This window comes from Amblyraja radiata, chromosome 8 (assembly GCF_010909765.2).
Source record: "Amblyraja radiata isolate CabotCenter1 chromosome 8, sAmbRad1.1.pri, whole genome shotgun sequence".
NCBI classification, from domain to species: domain Eukaryota; kingdom Metazoa; phylum Chordata; class Chondrichthyes; order Rajiformes; family Rajidae; genus Amblyraja; species Amblyraja radiata.
Window position 1 is genome coordinate 48,763,212 of NC_045963.1, and position 18,130 is coordinate 48,781,341.

General features: G+C 44.6%; 1 protein-coding gene across 3 annotated transcripts in view; it reads left to right on the forward strand.

Annotated features, from left to right (window-relative positions):
- The window catches only part of crim1 (cysteine rich transmembrane BMP regulator 1), a 202,797-nt gene that overhangs the window by 113,459 nt on the left and 71,208 nt on the right, over positions 1-18,130 (forward strand). For all 3 annotated transcript variants that reach the window (XM_033025830.1, XM_033025832.1, XM_033025831.1), the window contains one exon: positions 16,548-16,730. In XM_033025830.1, coding sequence (XP_032881721.1) covers positions 16,548-16,730 — 183 coding nt within the window. The remainder of the gene's footprint in view (positions 1-16,547; positions 16,731-18,130) is intronic.

Consider the following 18,130-nt stretch of genomic DNA (forward strand, 5'->3'; position numbering starts at 1 on the left):
CTGGCTCCCCCTTGTCCATTTTCCGAGTTACATCTTCAAAAAATTCCAGAAGATTAGTCAGGCATGATTTCCCCTTCATAAATCCATGCTGACTCGGACTGATCCAGTTACTGCTATCCAAATGTGCGGCTATCTCACCTTTTATAATTGACTCCAGCATCTTTCCCACCACCGATGTCAGGCTAACTGGTCTATAATTCCCCGTTTTCTCTCTCCCGCCTTTCTTAAAAAGTGGGATAACATTAGCTACCCTCCAATCCACAGGAACTGATCCTGAGTCTATAGAACATTGGAAAATTATCACCAATGCATCCACAATTTCTAGAGCCACTTCCTTAAGTACCCTGCGATGCAGACCATCAGGCCCTGGGGATTTATCAGCCTTCAGTCCCATCAGTCTATCCACCATTTCCTGCCTAATGTGGATTTCCTTCAGTTCTTCTGTCACCCCAGATCTTCTGGCCACTACTATATCAGGAAGATTGTTTGTGTCCTCCTTAGTGAAGACAGATCCAAACTACCTGTTCAACTCATCTGCCATTTCCTTGTTCCCCATACTAAATTCACCTTTTTCGGTCTTCAAGGGTCCAACTTTGGTCTTAATTAATTTTTTCCTCTTCACATACCTAAAGAAGCTTTTACTATCCTGCTCTATATTCTTGGCTAGCTTACCTTCGTACCTCATCTTTTCTCCCCGTATTGTCTTTTTGGTTATCTTCTGTTGTTCTTCAAACATTACCCAATCCTCTTGCTTTCCGCTCATCTTTGCTACGTTGTACTTCTTCACTTTAATTTTTATACTGTCCCTGACGTCCCGTGTCAGCCATGGTCGTCCCTTTCTCCCCTTGGAATCTTTCTTCCTCCTAGGAATGAACTGATCCTGCACCTTCTGTATTATTCCTAGAAACACCTGCCATTTTTGTTCCACTGTCATCCCTGCTAGTGTATCTTTCCAGTCAACTTTGGCCAGCCCCTCCCTCATGGCCCCATAGTCCCCTTTATTCAACTGCAACACTGACATCTCCGATCTACTCTTCTCCCTCTACAATTGTAGATTAAACCTGACCATGTTATGGTCACTGCCTCCTGATGGCTCATTAACCTCGAGGTCCTTCATCAAATCCGGTCAAGACCTTCATTTAGAAGAAGGTCTGAAGAAGGGTCTCAACCCGAAATGTCACCTATTCCTGTTCTTCAGAGATGCTGTCTGACCCGCTGAATTACTCCAGCTTTTTGTGTCTATCTTCAGTTTAAATCAGCATCTGCAGTTCCTTTCTACACTTTCCATGAAGCTGACTTTTTTGGAAATTGAATGCTGTGCAGGTACATGGATGTATCCCACCTTTCAGTACACGTGAAACAGTGTGGCCACACATGCACACGTGTGCAGCTGTGCTTACACAAGCCAGAAGTGGGAAAGAGCAGAGGGTTCAGTGGTAGCAGGAGGGAGGGGGGGGGGGGGCAGTTGTTTACAAGGGAGAGGGGTGCAGGGTGTGGGCTGCTGAAGAGGAATCCGGTCTGTGGATATGAATGTATTCATGCTTGAGCTTCTTTTGTCATTGCTCAGGAATTCACAACACAGACAAACAGGGCTGCAGCACACAGGAGTAGACAGACAAACTCTGTGATGACGGACGTTCTTGGATTCCTGTGGTTTACCAGCCTGAAACTCATTTCCATACCAGGGCTGGGCTCTGTGATTGAAAGAGTGCAAGAGTTGTTGGCAATCAACATCATAGAGCTTGCTTCTGTTAGGAAGTCGTCACAGACATCTGGGGGCCACACATTGAAATAACTTTAACTTGTGCCAAGAAATTAAGCCTTTTTTTTGCTTTTTCTTTACTAAAAAACAAAACAAATGAAAGGTTTAAAGTGTGGTTGTATTAGTAATGCTTCACAAATGTTTGTGGGATGAATTCTTTGAACAGACTCCACAATGGTCACCAAAAAGGGAAGTGAGTTTTTAATACTCCTGTGTGTCAAAATATCTGAGCTCAGTCTCAAGGACTCCTTTCTCATTACTCGCATCTTACTCATGGATCTGAACTGTTTTAAGTCTGCCCTAGACCATTAAGCTCTTGAAGCTGACCGCATTTTACCTTTCATTCCTGTTATTTAAAGGTATAAAGCTGTACGGCAAATATACAGGCCCTTCAGCCCATCTCTATCATGCCTCCCAAGTTTCCAAACCAAACTAGTGCTTTCTAATTTTTCACAGGTCAGCTGCGGAGAAAAGTATCTCCAAACTTCATAACTTTCCATAACTTGTCAGATAACAACCCCTCCCTATTCCCCTCCCAAGCCTAGTTTGCTCCGGGGAAAACAGACCCAGGCTATCCAGTCTCTCCTCATAACTGAAATGCTCCATCCCAGACAATACCCTCTCCAGCTCAATAACATCCTTCCTGTCTTGCCTTAACTTCTCTGCTCTCAAACCCAATGTGAAGGCAAGTGAAGACAAGTTTCCTGTATGTCTACTTAGCTTCATACCACCAAATGCAGTCACTTTCAGGGCCTCTTGGACATGTACATCAAGGTCTCACCGCTCTTCAGTATTCTCTAGCGCCCTACTTTGCTGTTCCAATCTATTTTGCCTGCATCAGTCTGGGTGCAGACTCACCAGGCAGGTACCAGGTGGCTTTCAGTAGGATATTAGGCGTGTTGAAACGTCTCCAACTGCAGTGCGACATCTTCGCAGAATAATCATTCATCGTTCAACCAACAACCAACCTGCCCTCTACTCAAGTCAACCCTATTTAGCAGATGTGACTCATCAGGCTGCCAGAATCTCAAGTCTCAATCTAGATCTAAAGTAAAAATCGGCTAATCCAGTAGGAACATGGTAGATGCAATCGATACAAAAGAGGAGGTAATTGAACCTGGAACTATCCCAATGTTTAAGAAACAGTTAGACAGGTACATGGATGTGACAGGTGTGGAGGGATATGGACCAACTAGTGTAGCTGGGACATATTGGTCGGTGTGGGCATGTTGGGCCAAAGGTCCTGTTTCCACACTATCACTTTGACTAAAAGGGTTAAATTTGCATTGTTAATATTTTGACAGTGACAGTAAGAAATTTAAGTTGCATTTATTCCTGTTTGAGAGAAAATGGACAAAAGTCGGCGAGACCTTGAAGGGTGGCACTGAAGCTGCACTGTCTCTGTCTTTTGCATGAGATGTGCACCTAAGCTTCTGTTTGGTTTCTGAGATACTCGTTGAAAAATACATGGATTTATTTAGTTTTCATGCTATTTTTACAACATTGAGGGCCATTTACTCTATTGAGTATATGCCAGCTCTCAGAATAATTCATTTCCCCACATTTGTTCATGACCTATTTTCTCTTACATGCTCATCAATTCCAGTTATCCTACCAACCAACACATCTTCGGGATATAGGAGGAAAAGAGAATACATGGAGGAAACCTTGGCAGTCACAGGGGGAGAATGTAAAATGTCCTAAGCAATCTTCCTCCTTCAACCAAGGACACAAGGGGATTACCCTTTGAGAAAGCTAGTTAAGAGGAGTTGTCTAATGCAGTGGCAGGTTTAGATAGTAGGGTAGATAGAAGGGAGGGGATCCCATTAATGGATGTTTCAAGAGCAGATTTAAAGTGTTAGGTTAAATACAAAATAAAGGAAAAACATTTTTATACAGAGATCTGAAACTCACAGCCTGAAAGAGTATGAAAGCAATATGTCAGGGATTTGTAAAAATAATTGAACAGTTAGTTAAGAGAAGGCTCTGGGGAAAGAGTAGGAATGGGTCTGCTATAATAAGAAGAAGCAGAGGTTATTTTATAGTTCTATGATTTTTCAATGCATTATCGTTTGTGCTGCATTCTGTTTACTGCATTATATCTGTGTAATTCAAATAGTACCTTAATCACTGTTCCCCGATTTGTGAAAGGCACTATTTGAATAGGTTTGAAGAAGGGTCTCGACCAGAAACATCACCCATTCCTTCTCTCCAGAGATGCTGCCTGTCCTGCTGAGTTACTCCAGCTTTTTGTATCTATCTTCGGTTTAAACCAGCATCTGCAGTTCCTTCCTACACATTTCAATACTACAACTCCTTTTCTATAATCTTCAGTCAACCTTCGTATTTTTTGTTCACTAACAACGTGGTTCCACTTTCCTAACTGCTAATTTACCCTGGTCAGAGAGGTGTGCGTATGCTATCTCCATGGTTGCCCATGGTGGAATAGCATGTTACACAGCAGAAATTAACTTATTACTTTTAGTTGCCCTTTCCAGACTCTTCCATTCCTCACATATTGCTCCACTGGAGGAGAGGGACAGGAATTGCCCCGTGTTTTCCATTCAGAGATATAACTGAACCTGCTCCCTGTATATTTAAACTTCATGCAGAGGACGGAGCTGAAAGACTGCCTTTGACAAATATATTGCCCACCTTGCTGCAGAACTGTTGTATTCATGTAAGATGGGAAAAATAGTTTTTTTACAAGGCAGCAACAAAAGAGATCTTGACAGATGACGTTCCCTATCTCAATCCCCTGTGAAACACGCAGTGGTTTAAACTGGCGTAGTGTTGATTAAAAGAAAGCAAGTGGTCACATGTTATTGACACGGAGGCTTCACGGCAAATTCTCAAAGAAAGTTGAAGGACATTTCTGTTCGAACAGCAGTCGAGTGGGGGTGGCTGGGGCTAAGGCTGGGTGATAGGGGAATTGTGTGTTTACTCAGGACGCCACTGCATTTCTAACTCAATACTGTACCATTAATGGGTCATGGGGGGAGGGGAGCTGGGGGGGTTTGGGATGGTGAAGGGGATCTCCGGGGGTGGAAATTGTCAGCATTCTGTTTTCAAGCTGTGTGCAGGCTTTTGAGCTCCCGGTGTCAACAGTCAGGAAGAAGTACTCACGAGTCTGGAATTTTCAGGAAATAGCACACAAAACAAAACCAGAACTTTCTTCCAGCACTCCTACACAGAGCTCCTCTTCCCAGAAAGAATGCAGAGTGTAGAATAGCTGAACAATTCCAAGAGGGTGTGTAACCATGTTACAAATTATCGGAAGTGAAGCAAGTAGATAGAGAGCACATGTAAAGCCACAAAGTGCTGTCGTGGGCACGGCAGCTTCCGTGAAATTCGACACAGACAGTGATAAATCAACCATCGGGAAAGCACTTCATAAAATATGTAGCAGCACAAAAGGTGATCAATAATTTAACAGGATGATCAATGGTCAAAGAGAGAAATAACTCGTGGAATTCTGCATTCCAGAGGTGCTGGAAGATAAAAAGGAGGGTGATCACTAACCCTTCACAAATGCACACATACTTATTGCAGTAGTTAAGTCTAAAATGGAAGAGCATCTAACATTACTGTGCCAAATAGCAATGATTACTTGGATATAAAGATAAAGAGTACTTCCTGCAAGAAGGTTCAGGATTGATGGCCGTTTCGGGCCGTTTGATCTCTTCCGACTACAAATTCTATATAGGATATTAGGATATCCCAAAACCCTTTCACAGTCAATGGAGTACCTTCAATGCAGGAAACCCAGTGGCTGGTTTGTGCGCAGTAAGTTCCCACAATTACCAATGTCAAACCAAGCAGATCATTTGTTTTTTAATGTTGAATTACGAATAAATGTGTGCCAAAGCAGCAGGGAGAGCTTCACTACTCTTGATATTGTGGCCATCTCTAGCTTTGGTATGAATCCATCGGTATAATCAGAGCTACAAGGTTTCCAAAGCAGCAGCAATATTCCAACGGTCTCAATATTTCTCCATTGAGGACATGATTGAGGTGTTTGGGATTTTGAAAGGAATTGAAAGTGAAGAGAGAATCACTCTACAGTGGAAATAAGTTAGGATACGATAGAACTTTATCTCAGGAGGGAAATTAATCTGCCAACAGTCATAAAACACAAAATACATGAAATTAAAGTGACGAGTGGAAAGGATTGGGGATGCACAAAGATTGGGGGGTGGGGAGGGGGGGGGGGGGAGGGGGGTGGGGGGAGGGAGTCAGTCTACCCCACGACAGAAGGGGGAGGAACTGTACAGTTTGATAGCCACATGGAAGAAGGATCTCCTGTGGCATTCTGTACTGTATCTTTGTGGAACCAGTCTGTTGCTGAAGGTACTCCTCAGTTGACCAGGGGGTCATGAAGGGGGTGAGCTGTATTGTCCAAGATGCTTCGCAGTTTGAGGAGCATCCTCCTCTCCAAGACCACCTCCCATGAATCCAACTCCACCCCCAGAACAGAGCCAGCCATCCTGATGAGTTTGTTGATCCTATTGGTGTCCGCGGCCTTCGCCCTGCTGCCCCAGCACACGACAGTGAAGAAGATGGCACTGGCTACCACCGATTGGTAGGACATCTGCAGCATCTTACTGCAGACATTGAAGGAATGGAGCCTTCTCAAAGAGTACAGGTGGTTCTGTCCCTTCTTGTACAGGGCCTCAGCATTCCTGGACCAGTCCAGTTTACTGTACAGGTACACTCCAAGGTATTTTTACTCCCTGGTAAACTGCACATCCACACCATTGATGGAGCCAGGGGATCGGGGTCACCATATCTCAATGTACCTGACAATAATAAATCAATGTCAAAAAGTGAAGTGTGGGATGAAGAGGCATAACTTTAACATCAGAGTTAGTCTGTCCAGGAGAGAAGTTGACAAACACTTCTCACAAAAGGGTTATGTCACATTAAGTTCCATTAATAATTTAAAATCTGCAATCAGTTTCTACCAGAATAAGGGTATTGATGCATATAGATCCAAGTTAAAAGCAGAGCTGCCATAATCTGATTGAAAGGCCTCTTCCTTTCTCAATCTTCCTACCCACATCGTGTTTTGTGCAAAGTTTACTTGAAGTGCTCTGTGGGAAGATATTCCTTCATCTATCTAAATTCATTACCAGTCTTCATTGAAGTCTACAACCTCCGCCTTTTCAGTGATTAGCTGTGCACATCTTCTACTCCATCACATTCTGCTCCATTGTCAGCACGAGACATCCAACCAACAACTTATTGACTTCAGGTGAACCCAACATGTTTTAACACTCCCAGCTCCAAGAGACATCTAGATTCTAATGAGAGATATTGACCAGCAGTATTGACATTGTTCATCTGCTCACCGTGTGGCCTGATAGCTATTTATGAAGAAAGTGTATCCTTGCCATAGAGGAAATGTAATGGAAGTTCAACAGTCTGATTCTGTGACGCTGGACTGTTGTATAAGGAGAAATTGGATTGACTGGGCCTTTCTTCAATAGATTTTGGATGAACGACAGGGTGTCTAATTGAAACATACAAACTCGAATAGAGCAATGGCAGACCTTTCAGCCCACCATGTTTGTGCCAAACATCTAGACCCAGGGTTAGATAGACTAAATAAGGGTAGAATAATTCCCTAGGCTGGGATATGACAAATGAGTGGCGGGCCTGGCTTGAAGGGCTGACTGGCCTTGTCCTGCTCCAGTTTCATGTGAATCTATGTTCAAGGCTGCTCACACTGCATGCAGTAATTGCACCTACAGCCCACCCCTGCAGAGCGTGTCAGGACTGCAGCATGCTGTGACAGAGGAATCGTCATCCTTTGAGCCCTTAACGCATTATAAATATAACACCAGCTTTTGATCGAGCAGATGGAGGGAAAATGTTTCTGGTAACCGATAACTGGAATGCACAAATCTGGCACAGATTTGAGATGAGACCCACAGATTTGGGGCAGCACAGTGGCACAGTAGTAAGAGTTGCTGTCTCACAGAGGTCCATCCTGTCTATGGATGCTGTCTGCATGGAGTTTGTACATTCTCCCTGTGACCGGGAATAAAGGAAATTGGATCATATGCAAGCAAAGGGGATTAACTTGGCATTATGTTCGGCACGGACATCGTACCTGTGCAGTACTGTTCGATGTGCTACGAAATGGATCCCCCTAAAGAAAGAAGAACAAATTTTCAGGACTATGGGGGGGGAAGGAGGTGGGGCAACAAAGGTTGAAAGATTAGCGAAGAAGATATATAGCATGCTTGCCTTCGTCTGTCAGGGCACTGAGTACAAGAGATGGGACATCATGTTACAATTGTACAAAACATTGGTTAGACTGCATCTAGAACACTGTATCAATTTCTGGTCACCATCCCATAGGAAAGATGTGATTAGGCTAGTGGGGTACAGAAAAGAAAATCACAAGAATGTTGCCACGACTGGAGGGCTTTAGTTGTAACCTAGGCTGGGTCTGTTTTTCCTGGAGCAAAGGAAGCCAAGGGGTCACGTTACTGTTTATAAAATCGTGAAAATCATAAAGTCACAGTATTTTCCCTGGATAGGAGAGTCTAAACTAGAAGGCATAGGTTTAGGTTGAGAGGGGAAAGATTTAAAAGGAGAACTGAGGGGCAAGTGATTCACACAGGTGTTGGGTACATGTAACAAGCTGCCAGACAAAGTGTATTTATCCACACTTGAACAGGACCGTGAGAATTGGAGAGCAACAGGAAAATGTCATGCTCTCAAAGAAATAAGACTTTCTTTCTATCCCCTTCCTCCAGCACCCTTATATCACCCAGCTGCCCTTTAAGTGGGGATACATACATGTGCAAAGCACAGGGTCTAGCACGAGGACTGATGCATGAGCGCCTGTTTTCCTTCATGACCCAGACATCCAGGTCAAGGCTGAGGAAGTTCATGCTCTGGGAGTCCCCAACCCGTGCTATATCTCGAGTTCAGACCAAGGTTAGAACAGGAGGCCCTGGTCTCCCAGGTCTCCCAGCAGTCTCTCAAACCCGCCGTCATCACTTGTCTGGTAATGACACCCGCAGGCAAGTCGGGCCCCTGACTCCAAAAAACAACCTGGACAACTGCAATTTTAGAAGTGTCACTGACTTCTTAAGTAAGCATGATTGAAAGCACTGTTTCTCTCGCTTATCCTTGTATTGGAGCGCACCCAACATTCAAGCCTGCCCCCTGGCAAATGTTGCCACAAATGGTACCCCATGAAATGAGAATAGAAACCAGAGCCCTGGCTCCCTCCCAGAACATTCCAGATTCCCAATTTAGAAGGCTGCAGTCTGCATTGCCATGTTAGAAGTGTTGCCATGTGAGATCACAGCAGGGCCTTTCTTGGTGCGTGCTGAAAACAGGCTCCCTAATCACGGTTAATTCTATAAAAATATGCTTCAGCGGGGACATGCATTGCCAGCAGTGTTAGCAGATGTGCATTCCCTTCTTTTAACGTAATTGTTTTTTAAAATCACTTCATGTTGTATTTTATTTTCTTAGCTGCCCCTGGGGTGTAGGGACAAACCTATGAGCCAGGCCCTTCGTCAGATCACCTGCACGTTGATCTCAGGACACTGCAGGGTCGTGACCACATCTCTGCATCCTATTTACCCCGGACCCCTCTGCAAAGGGGAACTTTTTGCCTTTTATGCAGCACCTCCTGTGAGTGCAACCCAGCCCAAAGCACTTGGCACCCCACAGGCTACTCCTGAAGTGCATTTGTGCACTGCAAGATCCCATAAACCACATGGAAGACATGCGGTAATAAAACATATTTTAAAAAGAGCAATGGTCTTTCTAAGAAAGCAAAGTAAAAAAACATTTTTTTTTAATCATCAGCATATATTCAGGGAAAATGCACTCCCTTGAAACATGTACTGATGTTAAAAGACTCAAGTTAAAGCTTTTACTTCCATTGAACGGACTTCACATTAAACGGACTAACGTGCTTGATTGAAGGGGGAGGGTTAAATATTGACTAGGACACCAGGGCAAACTCCCTCCCCAACCTGCTTCCATCTCTTTCTGGGTCACGTGAGAGGGCAAACAGGGTCTTGTCTGCAAGGTGACGATGCGACACATCCTCGTCGACAGTGCCCAAACCTCTGGCGTGGAAAACAACCCTCCACCTCCTCTCATTTCATTATAGATTTGTGGGAGAGCTGCTATTGTTTGCAAGGCAAAGGCTTCCCTCCCAACGTGGCAGGTGCATTACTTGCCCTTTCTCCTGAAGCTAAATATCTCAGGGCGAAATGGATGGAAGCTCTCTGGTCTTCAGCACACTTATTCAGGATAATTGCCCAGTACCAAAGGTGCCCACAGAAAATCCAGCCTCATTCAGCAGGCAGCATCAGCAACAAGATTGCAATTATTCAGCGTCAGTAAGATGTTCCAGGTATAGCCTCGGGGAATGAAACAGCTCCTGCAGCAACCGTTGAAGTGCTAGTATAAGACAAAGTGAATAATGGTTTTTTGAGGCTTGCATGATTGCTCTTTGCTTGTTTTGTCTTTTTTCTATAACACTGTCTATTGCACTATTTCCAATTTGAATAATGATTGTTGACTGAGTTCAGCAGTAGCTAACTGTCTGGGGACAGGAGTTTTCAACTGCGCTTAGATAAATGAAGCACCAATTACTGGAGTAAAAATGGGCTCTCGTCCTCTAGCTTTCTGCCTGTCCCTGTCGTAATCTCTTTTTGTCACTTTCCTATAATGTCAGTATCTCATTCTGTTCATTTCACTACATCTCTATCTGTATTCGTCTTTCTTTTACTGGTGTGTGTGTGTGCTGGCATGTGTATGTATATTATGCAGGCATGCATGTTTGTGTGAGTGTGATGGTACATATGTGTATGTATGTTGTGCCCGCGTGTGTCTGTGTACACAAATGCTGTCCTGCATTTCATTGTTGGAGAGAGCCTGACCAAAGTTCCCATTGTATCGGTAAACTCCCCTGCCTTATTCTGATCGTTTTGTGGATCCATAGACTAACGAGGCAGCATAATTTAGACAGAAGATAATGCAGTTGGTACTGTGTATACTTCTGATCCGATGCACATGAGATTAGTTCAGCTTGATATCATTTTTCAACACAGACATTGTGGTCCAAAGGATCTATTACTGTGTTGTACGTTTCTATGCTCTATGTTCCGTGATCACTATACGAAGGCTGAGAGAATGAAGAAGAGATTCACAAAGATTTTGCCATGTCCTGTAGAAGTTTAGTCATGAGCTAGACCAGAGCTTTGTAGAACAAAGTAATGAAGAAGCATCACAAAATTGCTGGGGAAACTCAGCGGGTGCAGCAGCATCTATGGAGCGAAGGAAATAGGCGACGTTTCGGGCCGAAACCCTTCTTCAGACTGCATAGTATTAGGAGGGGCCTGTATAGGGTGTAAAGGAGGGGCCTTTTCCTCAGCAAAGGTGTCAATAATGAGTTTAAAGTAATAGGTAAAACATATCATAATAAAAATCACTTTGAGAGTGTGGGGCCTGGACCTCACTGCCCAAAGGGGTAGTGGATGGCAAGAATCCACTTATAGGGCGGCACGGTGGCGCAGCGGTAGAATTGCTGCCTGACAGCGCTTGCAGCGCCAGAGATTCGAGTTCGATACTGGCTATGGGGTGCTGTCTGTACGGACTTTGTGCGTTCTCCCCGTGACCGCGTGGGTTTTGCCCGAGATCTTTGGTTTCCTCCCACACACGAACGACGTACAGGTTTGTAGGTTAATTGGCTTGGTGAATGTAAAAATCGTCCCTAGTGTGTGTAGGATAGTGTTAATATTCAGGGATCGTTGGTCGGCGTGGACATGGTGGGCCGAAGGGCATGTTTCTCTAAACTGAACTAAACTAAACACCCACCACATTCTAAAGAACACGGATGTGCCTTGATGGGGAGGACAATGAATTAGAAAATGGGAGTTGACCTGATAGCTTTGTTCTGGGCTGGTATGGTCATAATGGGCTGAATGGCCTCCTCCAATACTGTAAATTTCCATAATTCCCCATTTTTGCTCATGTAAGCTTGGGCAAGGCAGTTCGATGTGGGATCGTCTGAAAAATCTAGGGCTCTCTATGCGTCTGTAGGAACCAACTTCCTGTTCCCAGTGTCAACCTGTGCAAAGTGAGGTTTCCCAAAAATGGGAATGAAGTCACATGCAATCATTCACCAGTTCAAAAGTTATTTTCACGGTCCATTGAGCTGTTATCGTCAGTTCCAGTAGATACTGCGATCACGGGGTGAAGGCTTGCTATTTTTGACTTCCAGATCAGAGGAATTTTGTCGGCTTCTTCTGAAAGCTGGCTGCTCAGATTTGTCAATGAAAAACATCTGCTGGAGTTCATGCTGCAAACTCGTCAGGACAGCTAAGTGTCAGATCTTTATTTTGTGGTTGGGCTCAGTGCTTGAGGTTAGCTGGTTCCACAGGCTTGTTGACAGAACAATCAGTTGCAGAAACAATTCCCTCCCACAACCTCACCGCAGATGTTGGACGGTACATGCGGATGACTCACTGGATGCCATTATTACCTGTCGCTGGGGCATTGCATTACTCTGGCATCAGGTTTCTCTGGCTTGTCCTCGGCTGAACTAGTTGGGCTTAGTTGAGGCAGTGGAGATCATAACCAGGCTCAAGACCACCCAGCCTCCTAGGGACAGGGTGATGTAAATGCCACAGGGCCTAGGTTCCTTTCCTCCCTGTAACACACCTATGCCCCAGTTCCTGCATTCCCTTTAACACTCCAAGGCCTCAGTTCCTATACTTCCTTTAACACACCAAGGACCGAGTTCCTACGCTCACTGTAACATAGAAAATAGGTGCAGGAGTAGGCCATTCGGCCCTTCGAGCCTGCACCGCCATTCAATATGATCATGGCTGATCATCCAACAGTATCCCGTACCTGCCTTCTCTCCATACCCCCTGATCCCCTTAGCCACAAGGGCCACATCTAACTCCCTCTTAAATATAGCCAATGAACTGGCTTCAACTACTTCTGTGGCAGAGAATTCCAGAGATTCACCACTCTCTGTGTGAAAAATGTTTTTCTCTTCTCGGTCCGAAAAGACTTCCTCCTTATCCTTAAACTTTGACCCCTTGTTCTGGACTTCCCCAACATCGGGAACAATCTTCCTGCATCTAGCCTGTCCAACCCCTTAAGAATTTTGTAAGTTTCTATAAGATGCCCCTTCAATCTTCTAAATTCTAGGGAGTACAAGCCGAGTCTATCCAGTCTTTCTTCATATGAAAGTCCTGACATCCCAAGAATCAGTCTGTTGAATCTTCTCTGTACTCCCTCTATGGCAAGAATGTCTTTCCTCAGATTAGGAGACCAAAACTGTACGCAATACTCCAGGTAACACACTGGGGCTCTGATTCCTGCACTGCCCTTCAAGTTATCGAAACCCACACACCCTTTAATCTCACCAGAGTACTAATTTCTATGCTTTAAACTTTCTGGGTTCACTGGAAAAATTACTGTAGGATTGTGTAACATCTTTTTTAAAAAAGTGAATGGAACAACATTGGTAGTTTAGAAAATGTACCCGTCTAGTATGACCAAAGACCTGAGCATGCCAGATTTTTTTTCTGCAGTAAAGTTTCAGATGGCTACTTATCAGCAGAGTCAAGTGCGGCTCATCTTTAGTTTCACTGCATCGATATTCTGACTGAATATAACTCTGAATTTCAGTCCACATTTCCCAACCATCCGTTGGTGAATGGAGAAAAGTCCAGTCCAACGTTTTTGGAATGGAGACTTTGTGCAGAAACGAGAGGGAGGAGGGTCAACGGGGGGGGGGGGGGGGGGAGAAAGGGGATGGAAAGAAAGGGAAAGATGGACAGAAATAATGAAAGGAAGAGTGAAGGTGAGACAGAGAGAGAGAGAGCAGCTCAAATTAAAATGTCATCACTACAGAAATAGTAGGGAAAATTGGAACAAGACAGCATGTAAAGCAGCTGCTGACAACGTGAGATAAATCACGCTTCATGCAATGGTAATATTGCACTGTGATTACCACACAGAAAAGACACTGGGGTGAATGTGGCAAGGTGCCACTGCCTCATAGCCCCGTGGCCTGGATCCAAGTCCGAGGATACAGTCAGTATAGATAATAGACAATAGGTGCAGGAGTAGGCTATTTGGCCCTTCGAGCCAGCACCGCCATTCAATGTGATCATGGCTGATCATCCCCAATCAGTACCCTGTTCCTGCCTTCTCCCCATATCCCCTGACACCGCTATTTTTAAGAGCCCTATCTAGCTCTCTCTTGAAAGCATCCAGAGAACCTGCCTCCACCGCCCACTGAGGCAGAGAATTCCACAGACTCACCATTCTCTGTGAGAAAAAGTGTTTCCTCGTCTCCGGTCTAAATGGCTTACTCCTTATTCTTAACCTGTGGCCCCTGGTTCTGGACTCCCCCAAAATCGGGAACATGTTTCCTGCCTCTAGTGTGTCCAAGCCCTTAACAATCTTATATATTTCAATGAGATCCCTTCTCATCCTTCTAAACTCCAGAGTGTACAAGCCCAGCTGCTCCATTCTCTCAGCATATGACAGTCCCGCCATCCCAGGAATTATCCTTGTAAACCTACGCTGCACTCCCTCAATAGCAAGAATGTCCTTCCTCAAATTAGGGGACAAAAACTGCACACAATACTCCAGGTGGGTCTCACTAGGGCTCTGTACAACTGCAGAAGGACCACTTTGCTCCTATATTCGATTCCTCTTGTTATAAAGGCCAACATGCCATTCGCTTTCTTCACTGCCTGCTGTACCTGCATGCTTACTTTCATAGACTGATGTACAAGGACCCCCAGATCCCGTTGTACTTCCCCTTTTCCCAACTTGACGCCATTTAGATAGTAATCTGCCTTCCTGTTTTTGCTACCAAAGTGGATAACCTCACATTTATCCGCATTAAACTTCATCTGCCATGCATCTGCCCACTCCCCCAACCTGTCCAAGTCACCCTGCATTCTCATAGCATCCTCCTCACAGTTCACACTGCCACCCAGCTTTGTGTCATCTGCAAATTTGCTAATGTTGCTTTGAATCCCTTCATCCAAATCATAGATGTATATTGTAAATAGCTGCGGTCCCAGCACCGAGCCTTGCGGTACCCCACTAGTCACTGCCTGCCATTCTGAAAGGGACCCGTTAATCCCTACTCTTTGTTTCCTGTCTGCCAACCACTTCTCTATCCATGTCAGCACTCTACCCCCAATACCATGTGCCCTAATTTTGCCCACTAATCTCCTATGTAGGACCTTATCAAATGCTTTCTGAAAGTCTAGGTACACTACATGCACTGGCTCTCCCTTGTCCATTTTCCAAGTTACATCTTCAAAAAATTCCAGAAGACTAGTCAAGCATGATTTCCCCTTCGTAGATCCATGTTGACTCAGACCGATGCTGTTACTGCTATCCAAATGTGCGGTTATCTCATCTTTTATAATTGACTCCAGCATCTTCCCCACCACCGATGTCAGGCTAACTTGTCTATAATTCCCTGTTTTCTCTCTCCCTCCAATCCACAGGAACTGATCCTGAGTCTATAGAACATTGGAAAATTATCACCAATGCATCCACAATTTCTAGAGCCACTTCCTTAAGTACCCTGGGATGCAGACCATCAGGCCCTGGGGATTTATCAGCCTTCAGTCCCATCAGTCTATCCAACACCATTTCCTGCCTAATGTGGATTTCCTTCAGTTCCTCTGTCGCCCCAGATCCTCTGGCCACTACTATATCAGGAAGATTGTTTGTGTCCTCCTTAGTGAAGACTGATCCAAAGTACCTGTTCAACTCATCTGCCATTTCCTTGTTCCCCATAATAAATTCACCTTTTTCGGTCTTCAAGGGTCCAACTTTGGTCTTAACTAATTTTTTCCTCTTCACATACCTAAAGAAGCTTTTACTATCCTGCTCTATATTCTTGGCTAGCTTACCTTCGTATCTCATCTTTTCTCCCTGTATTGTCTTTTTGGTTATCTTCTGTTGTTCTTTAAACATTACCCAATCCTCTTGCTTCCCGCTCATCTTTGCCACGTTGTACTTCTTCACTTTAATTTCTATACTGTCCCTGACGTCCCTTGTCAGCCATGGTCGTCCCTTTCTCCCCTTGGAATCTTTCATCCTCCTAGGATTGAACGGATCCTGCACCTTCTGTATTATTCCTAGAAACACCTGCCATTTTTGTTCCACTGTCATCCCTGCTAGTGTATCTTTCCAGTCAACTTTGGCCAGCTCCTCCCTCATAGCCCCATAGTCCCCTTTATTCAACTTCCCCTTTATTCAACTGCAACACTGACACCTCCGATCTACTCTTCTCCCTCTCCCTCTATAGAGTTTGCATGTCTCACTGTGGATTTTCCCTGGGTCCCGTGGTTTCTTCCCACATCCAAAAGATGCACTGTCAAGTTAATTGACGTCTGTAAAATTAACGCCATCATTGATCTGATGAGATACTCTAGCACTTTGTGTATTTTTCTGTAAATAAGCATGTGTTTGTAGAATTACCATTGGTGTAGGTGAGTAGCAGGAGAGTCAGGGGCAATTGATGTGCATTTCTAGAGAGGACATGTTACAGGGAAATTAGAAGGGGAATAAGATTGATGGAAATTCTGTGAGAGCTCGCATTGACTAGATAGATCGAATGGCCTCCTCATCTTGTTTGTTTCCTTCTTGCACCCAGCCATATATTTCTTCAAGCTTATCCAGTTTTCACTGAAGTGCCCTTGTGTTATGACAGATTCTGATAGAACCGGTTTATTTTGCTCTGTCCTTGTAGAGACAAAGCCCACCTGCATATTCAACGGCGTGGAGTATTACGATGGAAACATGTTCCGGATGGATGCCTGCCGCTTCTGCAGGTGTCAAGGGGGTGTCTCCATCTGTTTCTCAGCCCAGTGCGGTGAGCTGCACTGTGACAGATACTACGTGCCGGAGGGAGAGTGCTGCCCCGTCTGTGAAGGTAAGACTTGCCGCTTCCCCGTACAATTACACTGGATGGGGAGTTGAGGGGGGAGCGGGGAGGAGCCTTCATCAACCCTATTTAGCCTAGAACATGTCAACCTCCTTCTACCACTACTCCTCCCAATAGACCCAATGGATAAAAAATTGTACAGGCGATACATGGATAGTCAAAGAGTCATACAGCATGGAAACAGGCCCTTTGGCCCAACTCATCCATGTCTAACAAGACACCCCATCTAAGCTAATTCCATTTGCCCACATTTAGTCCATATCCCTCGAGATCTTTCCTATCCACATACATGTCCAAATGTATTTTAAATGTAAACATTTTAACACTTTAAAAGTAGTGATCAATGTATTTGATTACCCAGGCTGATTGGGCTGGTTGAAGTGAGCTTTAGTTTAGTTTAGTTTAGAGATACAGTGCTGAAGCAGGCCCTTCGGCCCGGCGATCCACGTACACTAGCCCTATCCTACACACTAGGAATAATTTACAATTTTTACCAAAGCCAAATTAACCTGCAAATCTGTACACCTTTGGAGTGTGGGAAGAAACTGGAGCACCCAGGGAAAACCCATGCAGTCACCGGGAGAACGTACAGACCCTGTACAGATAACACCTGTAGTCAGGATCAAACCCAGGTCTCTGGCGCTGTAAGGCAGCAATTCTGCCCCTGTGCTGAAGGCAGTAGGTTACTTGCATTTATGTAGCGCCGTTCACAACCTCAGGATATTCCAACACACTTCATGGCTGGTCACATGACGGAATGTAGCAGTTAATCGGTCCATTACAAGGTCCAAAAAATGCAATGTTTTAGTCAACAAATTGTTTAATGATGCTGGCTTTCAAGGCAAACAAACAAAGCACAGAGGAGAACATATCCCCTTCTCTTACTCAACCAGCTGCATCCATTATATCAGATGAGGTACGCCAGCTCCTCTGACCATGCAGAACTAGAGTCCAATACTGATGTCCCTGGAGTGGGGCTTAACCTTAGAAGACAGCGTAAGATTGAACATTAGGTACATCTATAATTAGAGTTGAAGATTAGCTCCAAGTTGCACAGATCAGAGGACTCTGGATTCAAGCCTAGATCCACAGTACATTTTTGCTGGCAGGGCCTAAGGTGTTGTTGTCAGTTTTGTTGCCTCTGAGATGTATCGAGGTTCATGTGGAGCATAAACATTGATGCTTCAATGCTGTACTGCCTGTGTAATTCCATGTTTAAAATCCTCCCCCATGCTGGCCTCTGGTCATAGAAACAAAGACATAGAAAATTGGTGCAGGAGTAGGCCATTCGGCTCTTCGGGCCAGCACCGCCATTCAATATGATCATAGCTGATCATCCAGAATCAGTACCCTATTCCTGCTTTCTCCCCATATTCCATGGTTAGCCC